Raw genomic sequence first — 21,738 nt, forward strand, 5'->3', positions numbered from 1 at the left:
TTCAAATAGGACATTTACAATGCCATTTGCTACCAAGATCTTGGAAGAAGCTGTAGCTCCATACAGGAGATCTACATTACTCACTTCACCTCTCTACAAAGGAAAAAGGACTGTAAGCTGTCTAAACTCCTACCTGCCACATGGGGCCACAACCATGGTACCCCTAACCCACCCAGCAATATCGCAATCTATCCAACTACACACTCAGCCCAGAAGAAAAGTCTGTCCTATCTCGGGGACTCTCTTTCTGCCCTGTCACCCCCACCAACATGATACAGTTCTGCGGCTATCTAAAAGCCTACTTTCACTGTCTTCGACTCAAAGAATACTTTCAGGACAACACTGAACAGCGCACTGAGACCCAGGTACCCTCCCACCAACAGCACAAGAAGAACAACTCCACATGGACTCCTCCTGAGGGTCGAAATGACAGTCTGGACCTATACATTGAATGCTTCCGCTGACATGCACAGGCAGAAATTGTGGAAAAACGACATCGCTTGCCTCATAACCTAAGTCGTGCAGAACGCAATGCCATCCACAGCCTCAGAAACCACCCTGACACTATAATCAAAGAGGCTGATAAAGGAGGTGCTGTTGTCATCATGAACAGGTCTGACTACCAAAAGGAGGCCGCCAGACAACTCTCCAATACCAAATTCTACAGGCCACTTCCCTCAGATCCCACTGAGGAATACACTAAGAAACTGCACCATCTACTCGGGACACTCCCTACACTAACACCGGAACAAATCAACATACCCTTAGAGCCCCGACCAGGGTTATTCTATCTACTACACAAGATCCACAAACCTGGAAATCCTGGACGCCCCATCATCTCAGTCATTGGCACTCTCACTGAAGGACTGTCTGGATATGTGGACTCTCTACTCAGACCCTATGCCACCAGCACTCCCAGCTATCTCCGTGACACTACTGATTTCCTGAGGAAACTACAATGCATTGGTGACCTTCCAGAAAACACCATCCTAGCCACCATGGATGTAGAGGCTCTCTACACAAACATCCCACACACAGATGGAATACAAGCTATCAGGAATAGTATCCCTGATGATGCCACAGCACAACTAGCTGCTGAACTCTGTGCCTTTATCCTCACACACAACTATTTCAAATTTCATGACAATATATATCTCCAGATCAGTGGCACCACTATGGGCACCCGCATGGCCCCACAATATGCCAATATTTTTATGGCCGACCTGGAACAACATTTCCTCAGCTCTCGTCCACTCACGCCCCGTTCTCTACGTACGCTACATTGATGACATCTTCATCATCTGGACCCATGGGAAGGAGACTCTGGAAAAATTCCACCACGATTTCAACAGCTTCCACCACACCATCAACCTCAGCCTGGACCAATCTACATGGGAGGTCCACTTCCTAGACACCATGGTGCAAATAAGTGATGATCACATTAACACCACCCTATACTGAAAACCTACCAACTGCTGTGCCTACCTTCATGCCTCCAGCTTCCATCCCGGGCACATCACACAATCCATTGTCTACAGCCAAGCACTGAGGTACAACCGCATCTGCTCTAACCCTTCAGACAGAAACCAACACCTACAAAATCTCCACCAAGCATTCTCAAAACTACAATACCCGCACGAGGAAATAAGGAAACAGATCAACGGAGCCAGACGTGTACCCAGAAGCCTCCTACTGCAAGACAAACCCAAGAAAGAAACCAGCAGGACTCCACTGGCCATTACATACAGTCCCTAGCTAAAACCCCTCCAACGCATCATTAGGGACCTACAACCCGTCCTGGACAATGATCCCACAGGCCTTGGGTGGCAGGCCAGTCCTCGCCCACAGACAACCTGCCAACCTGAAACATATTCTCACCAGTAATTGCACACTGCACCATAGTAACTCTAGCTCAGGAACCAATCCATGCAACAAACCTCAATGCCAACTCTGGCCACATATCTACACCAGTGACACCATCACAGGGCCTAATCAGATCAGCCACACCATCACCGGTTCATTCATCTGCACGTCCACCAATGTAATATACGCCATCATATGCCAGCAATGCCCCTCTGCTGTGTACATCGGCCAAACTGGATAGTCTCTATGGAAAAGGATAAATGGACACAAATCAGATATTAGGAATGGCAATATACAAAAATCTGTAGGAGAACACTTCAGCCTCCCTCGCCACACTATAGCAGACCTTAAGCCATCGTGCAGCAAAAAAACTTCAGGACCAGACTTCAAAGAGAAACTGCTGAGCTTCAGTTCATCTGCAAATTTGACACCGTCAGCTCAAGATTAAACAAAGACTGTGAATGGCTTGCCAACTACAAAACCAGTTTCTCCTCCCTTGGTTTTCACACCTCAACTGCTAGAACAGGGCCTCATCCTCCCTGATTGAACTAACCTCGTTATCTCTAGCTTGCTTGCATATATATACCTGCCCCTGGAAATTTCCACTAAATGCATCTGACGAAGTGGGTATTCACCCACGATAACTTGTGCTCCAAAACGTCTGTTAGTCTATAAGGTACCACAGGAGTCTTTGCTGCTTTTATAGCTCCGTACAGTTGCTGTGATCTCATCTTGTCAGAGACAATTTTATGGATAAATTTCACTCTGGGATTAGGTCAGTCTGCCCTGCTGAGCCCATTCTGGTTAAGGGCTGTAATGACTGCTTTCCCTTGGCAGTTTCAGTTCAATAACTCCCCTCAATGTAGTGGATTTATCTGCAGCATTTTACTCTGTGGAGCATAGCAGCCTTCTTGGATCATTTAATGAATTGAACTGTTTGCCTTAACCTGGATTTTCTGAAGAGAAGACACAAATCTTCTTGAAATTTATGATTAAATTTTGTTGAGTGGTCAAGGTCAATCCTATCGGCTGAAGACTCTTTAACTCTGTATGTTCTGTCTTGAACTATTATCTTTTATCAAAATAAATGTATTGCCTTGAAAAAACATTGAGAATCTTTCTATTCCAGGGTTATGGACCTCTTTCATATCTCTGTGCTTAACCCAGTAACATTGTGCCACCCTTATTCAATCTGAGTAGTAGTTTGCTCAATGAGTAAGGGGACAAAATCTACCTCTGAATGTTTTCAGTATTCAAGTGACATGACAGGGATGTGTGGAAGGTGCTGGCTCCTGGGCTTGCTTTACCTCATGCTGGGGGTGGCATCAGACCTTGGAGTTGCTCAGAATTATGGAGATGGTCTTAAAGTCATCGTCACACCTTTTCCACCTAGGCTCTGACTCCTGTGCTGCATCTTGTCAGAAATGCAGGTTAGAATCTAGCCCATTGTTTCCCATGGAGGAGAGGGGAAGTCCCAAATTGTTTCAGTGCACAGTGTGCAAATTTGCCAATTCTGGTTATAGTGAAACCTCTGAAGTTATTTTGTAGGAAGAAGTGACTTCACAATAACAGAGTCCTTCTGTGAATTAGGGAGCAACTGTGTCATCCCTAAAGAAGATGGCAAATGTATCACACGGCATGTTCTGCTATATAACTCCTGCCAGCCCTTCTGTACCAGCAATGCACATGTTAAAGTATATGCATGATTGAAGGGACTGGCTGGCCAAAAAGCAGCAGTGCTAGGGAGCAGCTGCTTCCCATAGGATTCTCCCACCACAGCCACATACAACCTAAGTACCACATTGCTGCACAGGTTAGTGCTGTTCCTTGCTGTACTGTATAAACTCCCTGTCCATGGCTTTCACCACACTTGAAAGATGAAGTGCTAAACAGGCATGGAAGGGGAGTCAGGAGCAAAATGGCCACTGAGTCAGCCATCTAAGGGGTGGGAGGCTGGTCAGTACACAGAAGGCAGGCATTCAACCTGGATGTTCCTACATATGCAGGGTTGGGACTGGGATTCTCCATAGATCCTCAGAGTCAACATTGTTCAGTGATCATGCCTTTGCTTCTTCTGCCTACACAAACCCTGTCAAGGGGAGAAAGCAATACTATTTCTTCACTGTCCTCCTAGCACTTTTTTCCTGTAATTTTCTCTGTTGGGTCTTTCTGTGGAAAGGAATAATTGATATATACAGTCACACACAGCTAAATTACCCTTTCCATCTATAGGAAAATCCTGTAGAAGGAGAATATCAACAGGAAAAAGTGTGCTAGGTTGATGGTGCGTTGTCTCAGATAATGAAGTTACATATTTTGCACAAGTTCACTCAAGTACAGGTGCACACGTGTAAACACTGTAAGATCTCTACAATTGATCATCTTTACTAGGCAATCTCTTGCCTTAAGAGACTGCTCCAACATATCTCCAAACTAAGGGCTTGAGCCTGCAAGCTTCATTCATGTGAACAGCATGCAGTGAGTTCACACACATAAATGTTTGCAGGCTCAAGGCCTTAGGGTGGAATTTTCAAAAGTGCCTAAGTGAGTTTGGCACCTAACTCCCATTGATTTTCAATGTGGGTCAAGCATCCAACTCCCAGGGGCACACAAAATAGGTTTTACTCTAATCTATCTGTCTTCATAATTATGTGTGTAGGTGTTGTCTGTCATTTATCTAAATTAATTTCATTTTCTGAGAAACCCCCATTAAAGCAAGCAGCTCTACAGCTCAGCCAGTAAATAGGTAGTCATTTTAAGGACCCTCTGCTGCCGCTTTTGTGAGTAGATTCACCCCAGATAACTTTGAAACCTCCTTCTATTTGTGAGTCCTCATTGGAATGATAACTGCATTTTCCTATAGTGTTTAATATTCCCTGAGACGACATCTTCCTAATAAGCAGATGTTTTTGTGTTAAATATTGACCACAGTGACTGCAACTGTATAGGAGAAGAATCCGATAAAATACTAGAGCAAAAATACAGCAGCCACCCTGCTAAAATAATAGTAAGGAACCTGCCAGTTTCTGTGGCCAGAGCAACCTCCTATCCTGGATCTCCATCAGCAGCTTTTTCTCTCTCTTCCCCAGGTCTTCTCTTCCCCCTCCCTTCCTCCATTCCCTCTTGGCTGCCGCTTTCTTTCGGTGGCTGCTGGTGCAGCTACTGCTGCTGTAGCGGAGGGAGCTGTCCAGCAGCCGGCGCTCCTGAAATCCCAGCATCTCTCCATTAACCACAATGTAAGAGCAATGAGAACAGCTCTACCAAACCCAGCCTGGCAATGGAGGATGATTTATTCCAGCTAAGACAGCTGCCGTAAGTAGCAGGGGGAGACAGAGACACACCGGGATTTTTTTTTAACAAACTGCAGGGTGCGGATCCTAGTGATTTTTTTTAATTGAAACTATTCCTGGGAAATGGCTCAGGCCACAGGAAGCAGGCCATTTTCCTAGTCTGTCTGCCCAGGTTCAGCATCCTTGACTCCCTGGAGCTGCCGTAGGAAGCTGTTTGCTTTATTAACTCACCCTATTTTTATTTTTACTTGAACTTCGGGTGGGTGGGTGTGCATGTGGGAGGTGGTTGTATAATCTCGGAGGGTGCAAAGCATTCCAGTGAGAGGAAACATTAGCAATGCATTTGCAATGTGGATTGCATCTGTAAATAACATCGTGCCAAGGTAGGCATCTTTCCTAGCCTTCTACTTCATGCAGCCAACTATTTGCAGATCACAACATTTCTTCAAAGAGTATGTTTGCAGCGAGGGCCACTGGTGTTTGTAAACTGTGTGGTTTGAAGAAGCAGACATTGCTGCACAAGGAATGTTTGTGCATGACAAACTCCTTGCTGTTTGTACCTAAATGCTAGATCTGTGAAAAGAGCTGGTAACCCAATTGCAGGCTTTGTCATTTTGAAATGCTTTCCCTTCTTCTGAATGTGAGAGGTGTCCTTTAATAATTACATTTTCTCCCTGCTTTCTTGTGTTACTGCTTAAAACACATCCATATTTATAAAACATTAACTCAGGAAGGCAGAGAATAAAAGATTGAACTGAATTAAAAATATTATTGAGATGAAGTAAATTAAATAATTGAATTAAATATTTAATCAGTTAGGCATATACAATGACATGAACTTCAGGCTGTGTTGAAAACCATTTGTTATAGTGCATTTTGCTTTTCATTACAGAAAAAAGATGCATGTTTTCATTAGGCCATCTTTTTTCTATTCTGTTATTTTAATGGACTTAATAATTATCTACAGTGCCTTACAGTGTAGGAATAATTGGATTTATTCAGTATTGTGGGGTCTTGCACAAAAATGCGGCTCTATAAGGTGCTTCAGTAGTGAAGAATTTTCGAGGTATGCATCAGTAAACTCATCATTGTGTTTTTCTTCTGTTTCAATTAGTTTCACAGGTTCTTTGTTCAAAAGCTGTGTTTTATTCCTTACAATGAGGTTTGGGGCCAGGTTCTTTAGTCTTTATTCAGGCAAAACTCCCATTGAAGTCAATGGGATTTGTAGATCATTTACAATATGTTTGTACAGCATCTAGCACCATGATGCCCCAAACTGGTCACTTTTTAGGTACTACCTCAATATACTTGTTAAATAATAATAAATAATTATTAATATGTGCGGTTCAAGATCAGGCCCTTTATTAAGAGACAGGTATTTGTTAGCATATATTTTTGTATGCAACCTTAAATAATACACTGTAAAATAGTGATATATGTTGTATGAACAATTTTCATTTATAACCCCAAAGAGAAATTGGATATGACAGGCCAGATCCAAAGCCCACTGAAATCAATAGAAGTATGTCCATCGACTTCAGGGGATTGCGGTCATGCCCTGGGAGTGCTGAAATTCAAGCATGTGGATTTACTATACAGATAATGGTCCTGCTAAAAATAGCAAAAATACAACAGAAAACAAGTCAATTCAGTTCCCGCATAATTAAGTCTGATGCTCATAAAGCTTTTGTACATAAAATATGAATGAACGTTCATATTAATTGCCTTTTGATAATAAAAATCTTACTGAAGTACAACTTTCAGTGTGTGTTTGCGAGCATACATGCTTTGTAGATCATATGATGACTACATATGCATTCTGTTGACAAGCTGACATTGTTATATTGACAATTCTGAAGAGAATGTAAGGAAGTTGTAAATTATTTCATTCATCTTTTAGGGCCAGCAAAGGGAAATTCAAAGCAATTCTGGTTTTACTGAGGTCAAAATCTATTTGGGAGAATTTAGAATTAAATTTGCAAATGGAGTTGCGCATAAACCTGAACTGAGAACCTTTTTTATTTCTACTGACTCGTATACATATCCCACATCAATAATAGAGCATGGGCTAACTCCTAGTTCCACTAAAGTCAATGGGGGTTTTGCCATTAACTTCAACAGGACCAGGATTTGGTCTTATATAATTATATTTCAAATTTATAAATGCATGTATTTTAAAACAAAAATGGATGAACATCAGTTCTTCCTTTGCTTACCTGCTAAGACCTGAATCACTGAGACCAGATGCTCTGTTTCTCCTGTTGCAGCTGTTAGCATTACTAAAGAAGTGTAAAGAATGCAAGGAATTAATGCAAGGGATGCATTATCTATGCAGTGGATCAAATCCTGGGATACCCTGAGTACCCAAAGAAGACCCCAAAATGTCTTTAAATGTTTTACAAGTCAGTTGACCAAGGGAGCAATAGCAGTGATATTCCCACACAGGTGGATGCTGGACCTTTCCACCACCCATATGCAGCAAAGATTTCAGTGATGAATGACTACAGGTGTACTGGGAGAAATAATGCATGTGCCAGAATGGGTCAGCAATATGGTATGGTCTATGTACTGCATGATTCCATTAAACAATAGCCCTGTGCTATAGGGAAACAGCTGGCCATGTTCACTACTCCTCTCCATGGCCTGTATTAGTGGCTGTGGCCCAGTTGCACAGACAGTCTGGTGGGATGGGGTTGAGGCTCAGCCCCTGACATTTTTTTCATGGATCAAAGTCCTTTTAGATGAGCTTTGCTGCTTCGCCAGCACCTTGCCCTATTTTAGGTATACTGGTGTCATCAGCTCTTGCAGCAGAAATACAGAACTCAGGTCTTGCCAAGTATAAAGTCTTTCATTTCACCTTTTAAAACTGTCATATGTGCATGTCTGACTGCAGCAGCTGCAGCATGCAAGGATACTTGGTAGATATTTGATGTTGTTGTTCCTTAAAGATAAGGAAAATGAAATTAAATGAGATAAAGACCATCACAGCTAATCTTTTTTCTAGGCTGAAAATATTAAGTTACTGAAGACCAGAAGAGACACAATCAAGGCTAAGATAATTTCTCAAAAAAACAAAAAAAAAACCTCCCCCAAAAGACAAAAAACCCACATTGCACTGAAATACAAGAGAGTGTGAGTGGCTAAGCTGTATAGGTTACACAGGTGTTACAAAGGGTGGGGATAGAGTGAAAAGGGGTTTGAGGACTCTGTGACAGTTGTGCATTTTGAATAGAACTATTACAAAATATTTAGCCTTTACCTGTATCCTGATTGTTTGGCACACACATGAAGGAGAAAAGATAGAAGATGGATAGCCCTTGGCTCTAAGCCATAGAGAGGCCTGGGATACAATTGTGACTACAGAGAGTGCCATTATGAAAACGAATATGGAAATGCTTATGAGCAGTGTTCTGACATATATTGCAAATCCCAGTGTGATGGACTTTTACATAGGTAGACACCACAGTTTTAACTTTCTATTCTCAGTTATTTTTGGCGCCACCTTGTATATAGGAGGAAAGGTAGGATAACCTTCCACTTCCATGGTCACATACAGTGTGCATCCAAAGAGTAGGAGAGAGAATTTTGATTCCTTAATAAGTATTTGGTTGTCCAGCAGGCCAATGAAAGAAAAAAATCCACGAATCTGAGACCAGGGCCATAAAACAATATATATTTGCTAACTGCTCCCTCTCATCAGGGACCATATCTCTTGAAAATACTTGAGCTTGATTCTGCAAGTTCTTTAACAGTGCACAGCAGAATGTGCAAGGTTTTTGAACTAAGTGCTGTCTGCTCCTTCAGCCTTTCTCCTACTGCTAGGCAGGAGTAATTTGGTAGTTGGGCAGCAGCACTCTCATTAACGCAGGATTGGGTTTCCCTCTGCTCCCTACTCATCACTTGATACCTTGTGCTTATTCTGCAGTTGTGCTGTGCAGGGCCAAACACTTAATGACTAGGGTTGGAAAGTGATTATTGCACACTAGATAATAACCTTGTACACTGAAATCAGAAATAAGTGCTGTGGCATTATGTTTTCTTTAAAAAGACCCAACTAAAATCTATTCCCCAGGATAAGTCCAAAATAATTTCCAGGAGTGCAAAAAAAGTCTTTCTGATTTCCAGTGGCTTTTGCCTACATGATTATGTAAATAAGGAACTTTACTAAACATTTCCTTCCGTTTTTTGTAAACAGTGTGTAAATCACAAGTCTATAAATCCAGAGATAGCACATTTATTCTTCATTTGTTTTACTACAGTTACATGTATCTCCATTTTGTTGTGTGTTATGAATATTTATAGTCCTGAGCAAGTCTGCTTTCTGAAAGCAGCTTTATCCCAATGGGATTTATTTCTAAAATAATTGTACATGAATAAAAATGCCAAAATCTTGACTGCTTTTCTTTGGGGAAAACCTGAAGAGGCTAAAGTTCAAAATGGCAATCAATTATAATAGTTTCTCACTGCTATATTTCTCAGTTGTGAATTTATCTTTTCTGGGGCAGTCTATAAGAATCATCTAAAATTATGGATCAATTTTTTCTATGCATACAATAACAGCAAAAGAAGCTGCCATATATTTACAATGTCAAACTTTCTAGAAATAAAGTATTTGATTGTATGCAAAAAAAGTAAAATACTGCTTGATATCTGTTAACATGCAGAGACTTTCACTGGTTCTTTGCTCTGCTGACTAGTCTCACAAATGGGGTTACTTTTTAGGGAGCGAGGATGAAAGGAAGCAGAGGGCCAACTGCATGAAAAACTTTCTGGATCTGTTTCTTTGCTGGTTGTTGGTGTGATCAAAATGCCCGTAACCTTTATGGCAGTGTTGTAGCAGCCTGTACAAGCAGTCTTAATCCCTAGAACTCTCTTAAGTGCTGGGTTGCAATCTTGTTCTGCTGCTGCATCAAGTAGAAGAGGCGACTAGGGTCTCTTCCCCCCACAAGTAATACCTGCACAACACAGGGAAGATTTTGTCCCATCAACTCAGCGCAGGGCCAAATACTCAAGTCCTTACTTGGGTTTTACTCATTCCTTACTCAGGCAAGTCCCTGGAAGTATGCCAAAATAAGGAGTGAATATAGACAGAGTGAAAACCGAGTAAGGACATCTGAATTTGGTAAGTAATGTTTGATGTTTTCATTGATTATAACCATACTATCCACATAAGTTAAGATTAACAAAATGACTGGCCAACAACAGTGTGCCCTGAATCCTCTGAGGTGCTGAGATCTCGTACACTTCAATGGGAGTTGAAGATTCCCCACACCTTGAAGAAGGTAACCAGTCACAAGATTGGACCTCCATTCCATATACGTGGTCTAACTTAATAAAATCACAAGTGTATTAAAGTAGTTTGCTCCCTGTCACAATATCAGAAGATGGATCTACAGAGTAACCAAATGAATAAGTGTTTTGCTTTACATATAGTTGTTCACGTTTACAGCAGAGAATTGATAGTTATTTTCTGCTAGGGATTTTCTTTCTGGCTACCTGTCTGTCTACATGTGTACAGGCACATGGATTAAATAAAGTTGTGTCAACTAGTTTCACATGCGTTGTCCTTGTTGTAGAAATGGACTGCATTTAATTTTCTGTATTGTTTTCAGAAGATTGATTTGTGTCCCAGGGGACAAGAAGAAATCTTGAAATTTGGCAGGTAGCTAAACATTACATAATGAAGCAGGATTCATAAAATAATTCAATATTAGAAAACAACTGGCTAATCTGCACTAAATTGTCTACTTGCTTTTTTCTAGATCATCACTGTGATAGATCTGTGACTACAAATCTGATTGCTTTTACATGCTACTATTTTAAACTGAGCTTGTGTCTTTAGCATTATGAAATTGGTTAAATATTTTTATTCAAATAATTTGAATTAAAGTAGTTGTGTTATTTGTGTGTTTCTGGAATCTCAATATAGTAGGGTGAAGTGATGAATTATAATTTTAAAAAAATGAACCGAGGGATGCTAAATGGCTAGCGAGATTGGTAATGTGACAGCCTTTTATATTTGGTCACTACCTCACGTTCATCCCAAGTCAGTTGTGAAAGTGAACGGATACTGTTACTCTCTGATGGCTGTAAGGTACCCTGTATGTGATTCTCATTTCACTTCCCAGTAGTCCAGTGTCTGTATTTGCCACCATAATCAGTTCTCGGTGGGTCCTGCCTTGCTGGCAATCTCAGCAACAAGACTGAGGATTGAATGAGTCCTGAAAATTGAACTTCCTTCTCCCTTTCAGAAGGTGGTCCTTCCAGTTCAGAGTTGAGATACATTTGTAGGAGACTGTGGGGAAACTTTCCCTTGTGCGACGCATGTTACACCTGTTCTGTGAACAGACGACTTCAACCTCCAGTGCTGTCAAACTGGCACTTTTTTGCCTGTTCTAAGTTCATACACTCGTTTTTGTTTTGTCGAAAAGTGACTTTATTCAGTGTTAACTGTATATGCAGCAGCCCTGTGCCTTGAGTCAACTGGCAGTAAGAAAACTGTTACTGTGCTGTCTGTAAACTTGTAAATGGTTAATACAAACATTAAATTCAAGGCATCACTCATAGTCTTTAAAGCCGTGAATGATATGCCACCTGGATATCTGATAGTTCACCTCTTGTTTTAAGATCGGCTGGGAAACATCCACTTTCAGAACCTAAATATGAATGCTTAACATTTCAATGGCCAACTATGTGATTTCAATTAGGTGCTTAGATATCCAAATGCTCATCCATTGTATTTGCCAAAGGTAGGGCGACAACAGGAGGGTAGTTTTAAAATTAAAGTCTTCTGTGTCTAGTGGCTGGGCTCACACCTCAAAGCATGATACAAGACACATTTGTTTTGCTTAGTATTTGATTAATTGGTTTTGGTTTGTGTTTTAATCTCAAAGGGTCCTGCTACCACAGCAACAGGCACTATAGAAGTTAGTAAAATAATAGTTAATAATAAAACATAACTAAATGAAGCTTCAGCAAATCATATTACTATCAGGGAAAAGACCCGCAGGAGCATTTACTCTCATTTCTATATTCTCAGGGTGGTCAAGTTTCGCCGCACAGGGGAAAGTTCCAGGTCAGACGAAGATGCCATTTCAGGAGAGCATGAAATTCAGATTGAAGGTGTTCAGACAGAGCTAGAGGCTATAGAGCTAGAGGATGGAGCTGCAGTGCCAAAGGAATTTGCCAATCCAACTGATGGTAAGCAGGACTCTTGTTCTCCTCTTAGAAAAGAGATGTGGCTTCTACATTTCATTCAGACTGCAGCCAAGCCTGAGCCTTCTGTGTTTAGAGAAGTAGAAAACTTGCAGGTCAAAGTGATAAATAACAATATGGATTAATTATGATACAGCTGATAGGTCACCAATTAACTAAACTGTCTTCTGAGGGGGTTGGATTGTTTGCTTGTTTTGATGTTATCAGAACTGGAGCCAAAGCAAATCTCAGATCAAAACAAACTTGAATTTAGAGGATGGTCAAAGTATGAACCCAGAGCTGGATCCAAATTTTCCAAATCCTTTCTGTCTTCACAGCTTGCCAAACCAAAACTTTGGATCCAAACATTCCAAAATTGTGGACTGTTCAAGATCTGGATCTGAATTTGGGATTTTAAACCCATATCTAGATATTGTAGGTTATATGGCAATACAACTCACATACTGATAAGCTCAGATGAGTCGAAAGGTCAAATAAAAGCATATTTAGGATCTATTGCTTGATCCTGATCAGTGGGTTTGGACTGAGCCCTCACAGTGTTGTTTCAGGAGGATGGAGGATAGTTAACTTGGTATATTAATTTTGTAGTATATGTTCAATTACGTAATGGCTTAAAGCTGATGGCATCTGGCAGTTGTTTGGTAGCCTGCATGACATGGGTTGATGCATATAGTTGAGTACTTAGTGGAATTGCTCCTTAGCCTCTTTGTTCGGGGCATTTCAGCACTGAATATTAAATGTGCACATTTTTCTTTAGGTATTTGATTATTACCTTTGGATAACACAATATAAATGTGACTAATTTAGTTCAAAATGTTCTGTTGACCTAGTAGTAACAATCACAGTGTAGCTGGATATTTTTTGCTTATCCACTTCTGTTCAGTATTTTTCCTTGCCCTTTCCCCCACACATCTCTCTCCATATCCATAATGGGAAGAACATATCGCCAGTCAGGAATACCATGGCCTCCATGGCCTCAGGAGGGGAAAGACTGAAGAATTACCTGTTTGCTACCAAAAAAGCACTTTTACTGCCGTTGTAGCCCTCCATCCTCCTTGGAACTGGGTCTTGGGTCACCACATCTTTCCTCTGTTTGAGAGGGCTGGATAACTTCCCTTTATAACTGATCACTGCTGCTCCGAGTCCTAAATCATCTTGCAGGGCTCACTAGAGCAGTAACACATAGCCTGAGAATGAAACCTCTGCAGTGTTGCTGACTCCCACTGGCCTGGAGGGAGAAACTGAGCTGAGCATTCCACTTTTTATCTGCTGGGACAATTACCAGCCAAGGGGGCTTATTTCCTTAAGAGGTTAACGTAATTTGAATGCAATATACCCCTTGGCATGAGCTGTAGACTGATTGCATAGTATGGAGTGTGTGTCTTTTCCCTTTTCTGTTTCTTCTCATTCAGTTATGGTGGGATGGAATTATAATGTGATATGCCCTCCCTCTTTAGAGTACTTTATTTGGGGTTATCTGGCTCCCTGTGCATTTTCTCTGTTGCACAGTTGTGCTTTGCTATTTATTTATTTTACTCGAACATTCCCAAAATAATATTCAAACCTGGGTGAATCTCTCCAAAGAGCTCAGCATACTGGGGAAGGTCTGGGACATGCATTAATATAGAGAGAATTTCTGCTAGTGATCAGCTCTAAAGGGAAGCTCAAAAACATTGAAGAGACATACAACATACTGCTATACCTTGTCTCTCAAACACATGGATGTGAAACCTCATACTGACTTTCTGAAAAATCTCAGCACTGGCTTGTTTGGGACCTAACTTCCCCGCAGTGTATTACAAGACTAGCTGAAGTTTTACTTTTTCTTTAATGAGGGCATTTTAATGGAGAAGTTGACTTTATATTTACTGATAGTTGGTATTGGTAAAACTTTGAGACTTAAACTGATTTCAACCACTACAAAAATAAAAATGCATTTATATTGACATCTTTTTATTCTAAATTTTAGACAGATGTGGTTTGTAATGTCCAAGATAATAAACTGAAGATGTTTGATAGTCTTCAGATGAGACATAAAACTGTGGTCCAATACATGACCATTTGCAAGATTCAAAACCCTAGGGACATTTTTAGAAACAGTATCAGTGATTTTCCACGTCCTGGCCAAATTCTCAACTCAAACCATTACATTCTGCCTTCCTAGATTCCCTCTGTAATTTTAATTGGATAAAATATCCTCTTAGATAGTGTTGCTATGTGCTGTTAAATAACTAATGTGCTTCACTCCAAAGAGTGCTGCATTTCAGTGGTGGGTGAAATGTCCCCCTTAAACTTAGCGTCAGATCTTCAGCTGGTACAAATCAGTGGCGCTCCTCCAAAGTCAATGGGACTACACTGATTTATATAGAAGTGCTGTATAAATGTAAGACATTATATTAATATTTAGAATTATTGTATTTGGGAAAATCCTTGAAGAAAATGGAAGTTGGCCTGAGTAAGAATTGAATAAAAACTAAATAAAGCTCTAAGGATTTAGCCTGTATTAAATTACTATTATTAAGTAGATGTATTATTAGAAAGCTCTATCTTAGAGTATGGCTCTTATTGGAGGGAAAGGAATGCAGTGCTGAACCAGAATTGTTGATTCTTTTCTAGATACTTTTATGGTGGAAGATGCGGTGGAAGCCATTGGGTTTGGGAAATTCCAGTGGAAGCTCTCTGTTCTTACTGGATTAGCATGGGTAAGTAATTGTTGCCAAGGGCAATGGCATATCAGCCCCTCAAGGAATCCATGTAATACACTAATATCTACAGGCTGTATTCATGTTTGGGACAAACAAACAAAAATGTAATGAACAAAGACTAGAAATGTTAACAACTGAAATGTTAACAACTACCAGAATCAGACCTAGCATGTGATGAGAAAGCTGGTTAGGCTTTTTATGTATATCTTATAAGACAGGGCTGGAAGGAACCATTTGGATCCTATACTCCAAAACTTTGTTTCAGGTAGGAAGGGTCCCAAATTACACCTGCAGTAAATTGATCTCACTTTTCTTTAAAGGCAAGCTAGACGTTTACTATATTTATCACATTAGGCAAAGTGTTCTATATTCTCTGTAAATTCATCATCAACATGGTTTTCCTGATAGCTGAATATATTCCTGTTGCACATCAGCCCAGTGCTTCTAGGTGTTGGTATCCAGGCTAATGATTCTGTTTTCTATTCTTTGTCAAATTTTTACTTATAAAGAGCTATAATGCCCCTCTCCTCTAATATTTTTAGGCTAAACATGTCTAGATCATTCATTTTCTAGTTATTGTCTATATATAGGATTACAGTCTGCCCTGATTTATTACCCAGTGGCTAAATTAGGTAAATTTTGACCCATAGATGTTTTCTCAAAGTATTTGAGGTGATGTATATGAGGGTATAAGTTACATGGTAATAAGTCGGTCTAACTCAGTCTGCTTTTAAGGGAGTCTAAAGCTAACACAACTCTTGCTAAGTAACCAGAAAAAGGAGTTTAAACAATTTAGACTCCCTGAGACTCACACCACCTTATGCACCACTTCTGAATTTGGCTCTTTGAATCCTACCTACTAAAAATTCTGATATCTTGTAGGCTTAACTACTTTAACATAGCAGACCATCCCAAGTCTATGGGGGCAAAGAGAAATAAATTTTGTAGTGCTCATATCCCAATGCAAAGTTAATGCTCAGAAAATATATTGCTTATTTCACTGCACTGTGCAAATCTTCAATACAATATCTGTCTTTCAAACTGTACTGCCATGTTTTACCTCCGCAGCAGGAATGGCTTCAGCAGGGAGGGTTTAACTTAAAAGAGGAATATAATCAGCTGTGATAATGATAATATTCAGGCAGTCATTATTGTTTCTTTATTGCCCTTCTAGATGGCAGATGCAATGGAAATGATGATTCTAAGTATCCTAGCTCCTCAGCTTCATTGTGAGTGGCGATTACCAAGCTGGCAAGTTGCATTGCTTACATCGGTAGGAAAAATAGCTGACAGCTCCTGTATTCTGTAAGGTTTTTCTACTCATTGCTGTTGAGACATTATAGTTTATATCACAATGATAAAATCTGTTCATGGCCTTTGCAGAGTGGAGGAGACTAGACTAGTATAGATCTCTCTGACTTTGGCTCACTGGTGTTGTAGGAGTCTTTCTTTAAGAGACAGAATTTGAAAATATGAAACTCAGCCAGAACTGCAGATTTTGCCTTGTGTGGGTTTCCCATTAAATGTAATTTCCAGCCAAACTTATAAATTGACCCAGGCTCACCCCAAAAAACGCAGGCAACCCCCCCCCACACGCACACACACACCTTGGCTCACAGAAAAGATTTGTAAATTTTGGTAATCTTTTCAGAGAACCTTCTTTCTGACCCTGTTGGGAAAACCTAAGTTCCTTTGTACATGGAAGGAGTAGGAGCCCTGGGGTAGAGTGGGATTTTTCTGTTTGAACTGGGCTTTCTAATAATCCCTGAAAGTAGGAGACCTCAGAGAGTGGTGCAACAGTGCTGGAAATGCAGATGGGCTTTAGAGATGAGAAAACCAGAGTATAGAACATGGATGGGTGTGATACCTTCTGCTTACAATTGTTGCTTCTTTGTGTCCTACAGCTTAATTCTCAAATTCCCATAACATTTTTCTCTCCCGTGGCCTTTTATGGCATTTTTGAACTATACTGATATTGCACAAATTTATAAATATGCTAAATACATTTAAACCAAATAGCCAGTGTAAACATCATGCCTTTCACCAAACTGAACTCAAACCAGACCATCTACAGGAGGACTTTAGCCAGTGTTTCAGCATAGCACAGTTTTGATCTCAGTATGTAAAAGGTCTAAAGGATGGAGTATCATAAAATGTGACATGAAAGCTGGTAAATGTGTAACTTTTAGAAGTAGACCCTTTCTTGCACCACATGTTGCTTGAGGTTGCAGTTCTTTCTTAGATAAAACTCCCATTGACTTCAATGGGATTTTTGGCCATGTAAAGACTGCAAGATCTCATCCGTGGGTGAAACCTGGCAGTTTTTTTCATTAACTTCAATGGGACAGGATTTTTTTTTCCTGTAGTATCACTATCATTAAAGGTACAGTTTTTCTTTAACATTATTATCTTTTTTATTGACTTCTCTGAAGTTGTAAAATCTAATTATGTCTCCATTCAAGGACGGTTACATAACCTGTAAGACCAAACCTCACACAAATTGCTGGTGAAACTGTCAGAGGCTAGAGAGGAGCTGTGTGAGACATACCTAGTATCACCAGGCATCTGGAGGAGCTCAAAGCTGCAAGGTGTTGAGCACTCTAGCCTGATCCTGTAAAAAGCTTAAGCCAATGTTTACTTTCAAACATGAGTAGCCCCACTGAAGTCAATAGGACTGCTCGTGCACATATGTTTTGATGCTTTACAGGATCTGAGCCAGAATGCTTAGCATCTTGCAGAATCGAGCCTCAGATGAGTAGGATACCAGCATGCACATTGTAATGTCGGTCGCAGATTATCAGGGCCTAAATGATCTTTCATTTATTAGCAACTTTCACTAACTAGTCACTGTCTCATAATTGATTATCACTCCATTTATCAAAAATATATGTGTTGGGTTTTCAAAAATACTCAGCATCAGTCTAACTGGTCCCATTTGAAATCAGTAGTAAAACTTCCATTGTCATCAGTGGGCGTGGAGTTAGTCCATGGTTGAGTAGTTTTGAAAACCCTACTTTGTATATGTAAATCTCCTTTAAAAGAAACTGGACCCACAGCACCTTAACATAATACAGTAGTGATAATGAATGTTTGAATTTTCTGGTTTGATGGTAAAGTTGTGCAGCTTTCTCTTCTGAGCTCTTCTCTGAAAATTTATACATGCTGTTAACAGGAAGACTATTTCTGATTTTCCGCAGGTGGTGTTTGTGGGAATGATGTGCAGCTCTACGCTCTGGGGAAACATTTCAGACCAATATGGCAGAAAAACTGTAAGCCTCCAACTTTTACTGGAATAGGTTCCATTATAACACTGTTACAGTGCACTCCACTTCAGTGCATAACATTGCTGAATTGCATAATCCACATACTTGCACAAGAATTAAGCAGTCCCAGGCTAGCCCAGTTTCTGCTCCCAGTGAAGGCAACAGGGTTGTAACAGTAAATAAGAGGTGAGAAAACTAAAGAGTAAAGTAAATAGCTGTCTGATTGTGTTATAAAATGAAGCATGTTTTCTTTAAAGAGCGTCTTTATGAAATTCTGGGCTCAGGTTTAGCAATGCATTAAAGCACATGGTAATTGTCCATGTTGCACACACAGTATACTTATTTGCTTGTGCAGACTACAGGGATTTTTGCCTAATAAGGGCCACAGGCACACAACATTTGCACATACAGTTCTGAAGTCTCCTTTAACTATTTTGAGCCTAGCTTTATGAAACCCTTGGCTCCCAGCTTCACAAAACTGTTCTTCTAGAGTACTTTCTATGCTTCCTGATTTAGGAGATCTGGGCATTAGTCTATAATTTTTCTAATTTGTGTTATAGCATCATCCTTTTTCTGTCGTTTAAATGCAGGGGCTAAAGATCAGTGTGTTCTGGACCCTGTACTATGGGATCCTCAGTGGTTTTGCGCCAGTATACAGTTGGATCCTTGTGCTCAGGGGACTGGTGGGCTTTGGGATTGGAGGGGTACCTCAGTCGTAAGTAAATATTCACATTTCGAAATATTCCCTTTTCCATTTTTCTTAACACTTAAATCAGTGCTCCTGTGGAATTGTGTATGTCACTCTGTGTAGGGGCCTTCTGAACCTAAGTTCCTCTAAAGATGTTAGCACAGATGTATTAAACTCTAGGAGGGCTTTTGAAATGCCCAGTATTTCTGATCAGAGGCATTACATACTTATAAATTCTATTGGATTTTCTTGTCCTAAACTAAGGCAATAATTAGCCATTGATGTTCAATCTATGGATCTGGAGCATGAGACTTTAAAGCAGTCAGTGAGTTAGATCAGCCGCTTATTTTGGTGCTTTTACACAGAGCAAGTGGAGTGATAATCACTGGAGTTCTGCCTCCTACAAGCAGACAGAGCAGAGCAGATAGGATCCTTCTCTGTCCCTTCAAGTGTCCAGGAAGTGGGGTGAAGATAAAAGGCACTAGTATCCTACTCTTGCAGCAACAGGGAAGAGAGAACAGATAGTGTGAAACGCTCAAAGAGATGTAAAATAACCTCATAGCAATGGCTTGACATTGCATTTTCATGTTTATATGATAAAATTGAGTCAATAAGTGATGATGCTGAATTGTGACAATACCAGATCATGACATAAATACTACTAATTAGAGGTAGGGCCAACCTGGAGCTCCTTGAACTTTGTGAAACTCTGGATTCCTATCCAAATCTGTGCCTAAACTTTGAGCCTCAGGCCCATCTGTGTAATGAATCCAAACTGGAATTCCAAATCCAAACAGCGTCCAACTTGGAACAGTTTGAATAGCTTCATGGATGAGGCCCATCTCTGGTCAGAACAGAGTATCAGAACATAACTCCATGACTTTGAGGCTCTCCTCACTTAGGAAGGGGCTCTCCAGATTTTCGGGGGGAATACCCCTGCTGACTGCTGCTGTAGGCTTTTAGTTGTAAATGGAAGGGAATGAGTGTAGCTGTTTACTCTCCTCTTCCCATTTACTGTATTCTCATTCATAATTTATGTGTTGCACCACCAGAGGTGCCAGAGGAGCCTGACTTAGATTGATGGCTCATGGATTTGTTTATGAGATCAGTCAATATCCTGCGATGGCTGCAGCTTTTCTAGTGCCATTCCCACAAATCCAGATAAAGGAACCACTACTCTGAAAGGCTTCTTTAATACTATTAGTATATTTCCATTGCTAATTAGCCTCCCTCCAGTAAGACTGCTAATAAGAGCAGAATGTGTGTAAACTAGGAAAGTTATTAATCTGCCACGTTTATTAAGTGTGAACCAGTTTCTGCCACACAGCTCCCAATATGCATTACTAGAATGGGGCCGAAGAGCAAAAGAAGCAAAGCGTGAGAGTTAATGCTTTGCACTGCAAACATTTATTAAAAGATAAGTCTAAATTAATGCAATTTTACAGAAGAAGAAAGTAAGGCACATGACTTGCCCAGGGTCACAGAGTGAGCCAGTTACAGAGGTCCGAATAGAACCTAGATCTCCTGAGCCCCTGTCCCTAGCTCTAATTCTGAGTGGTCTGTCTGGCAAAAGGAGAAATGTACTTGAGGTGGCAGAAAGAGATGGGGTTTTTGATAGTCTTGGGCAAGCTACAATATTGCATATGAGAGGCAGAATTTCTGTAGAGTGATTTAGTCTGTAGAGTCACGTGATTGTATTATTGCATTCTGTAATGCATTTTGTGACAGAGTTTTTATGAAAGATGCTGTTTAAAATAATGCTTTGTACAATTATAAATTAACATATTACATGTAGGAGCACATTTATCTGCATATGCAGGAGCTGTATATAGGAATCAGTGGCCTCCCAGGGAATCTTACTATGAGATACTATGTGACACTGAGTAGGACATAATTATTAGCATTCACAGCATCTCATAGATACAAAAGTAAGAGATGCAGAGCATTTCCCTGAAAAGAACAACCCACACACAACTGTAATCACTGTACTCTATTACATTATATGGGGAATACTCCGCATTTCATTACACACTACTCTATTTCCTCCTGTTTTTTAATCACTGATTTAATATTTGATATTTGCAGCATTATCCACTGATTAACTGAGCTCTGCGAAGTCACTGAGGGCTCAGACCTGCACCTCTGAAATCAGTAGGAGTTTTGCCATTGACTTCAAAGGTAGCAGAATTGGACCCTAAAGGTGTTTCAGAAGCAGAAACAGGGCCTGGCAACTCAGTGGAAAGTAAATATGGTAGGAGCAGAGAAATACAAGTCCTAACAGACTGTTTGAAACAGACAGACAAACCTTTGGCTTCTGTCCCTTGCATTAATCCTCAGGAAACACTCAGACAACTGTGCAATTCAAGTGTATTGCCCTTTGGCACAATGGGGTACAAAGGCATTGCAGAGAAACAAGTCAATTTTTAAAAATTCCTGCTTAGTAAAAGAATGCAAATGATTTTATACGAGCAATAACAATCACAGCCTCGGGGTTTTCATCTCCTGGAGGACTGAAACCTAGCAGAGATGAGTGATCAGCAGTGAAATTCTCCTAGCCAATTGTTAAGCCCTGGGGAAATACTCTGTCCAGCAACTGTAGGAGTTATTCATTGAATCTCACTGTGTGAATGCCTGTCAGACCAGAGCTCTGAGGAAATATACATCAAGGTCTGTTAGATCTAGCAGGTTTGTGTCCGAGGTTGCAAAGCCACAGA

General features: G+C 40.4%; 1 protein-coding gene across 1 annotated transcript in view; it reads left to right on the top strand.

Annotated features, from left to right (window-relative positions):
* Positions 1-4,979: 4,979 nt before the first annotated feature.
* The window catches only part of SVOP (SV2 related protein), a 32,265-nt gene continuing 15,506 nt past the window's right edge, over positions 4,980-21,738 (top strand). The window contains exons 1-6 of the mRNA XM_030582663.1: positions 4,980-5,175; positions 12,193-12,353; positions 14,985-15,070; positions 16,248-16,346; positions 18,271-18,342; positions 18,927-19,051. Coding sequence (XP_030438523.1) covers positions 5,141-5,175; positions 12,193-12,353; positions 14,985-15,070; positions 16,248-16,346; positions 18,271-18,342; positions 18,927-19,051 — 578 coding nt within the window. The 5' untranslated portion in view covers positions 4,980-5,140. The remainder of the gene's footprint in view (positions 5,176-12,192; positions 12,354-14,984; positions 15,071-16,247; positions 16,347-18,270; positions 18,343-18,926; positions 19,052-21,738) is intronic.

The sequence above is a fragment of the Gopherus evgoodei genome, chromosome 13 (genome assembly GCF_007399415.2).
Source record: "Gopherus evgoodei ecotype Sinaloan lineage chromosome 13, rGopEvg1_v1.p, whole genome shotgun sequence".
In the NCBI taxonomy this organism is placed as follows: Eukaryota; Metazoa; Chordata; order Testudines; family Testudinidae; genus Gopherus; species Gopherus evgoodei.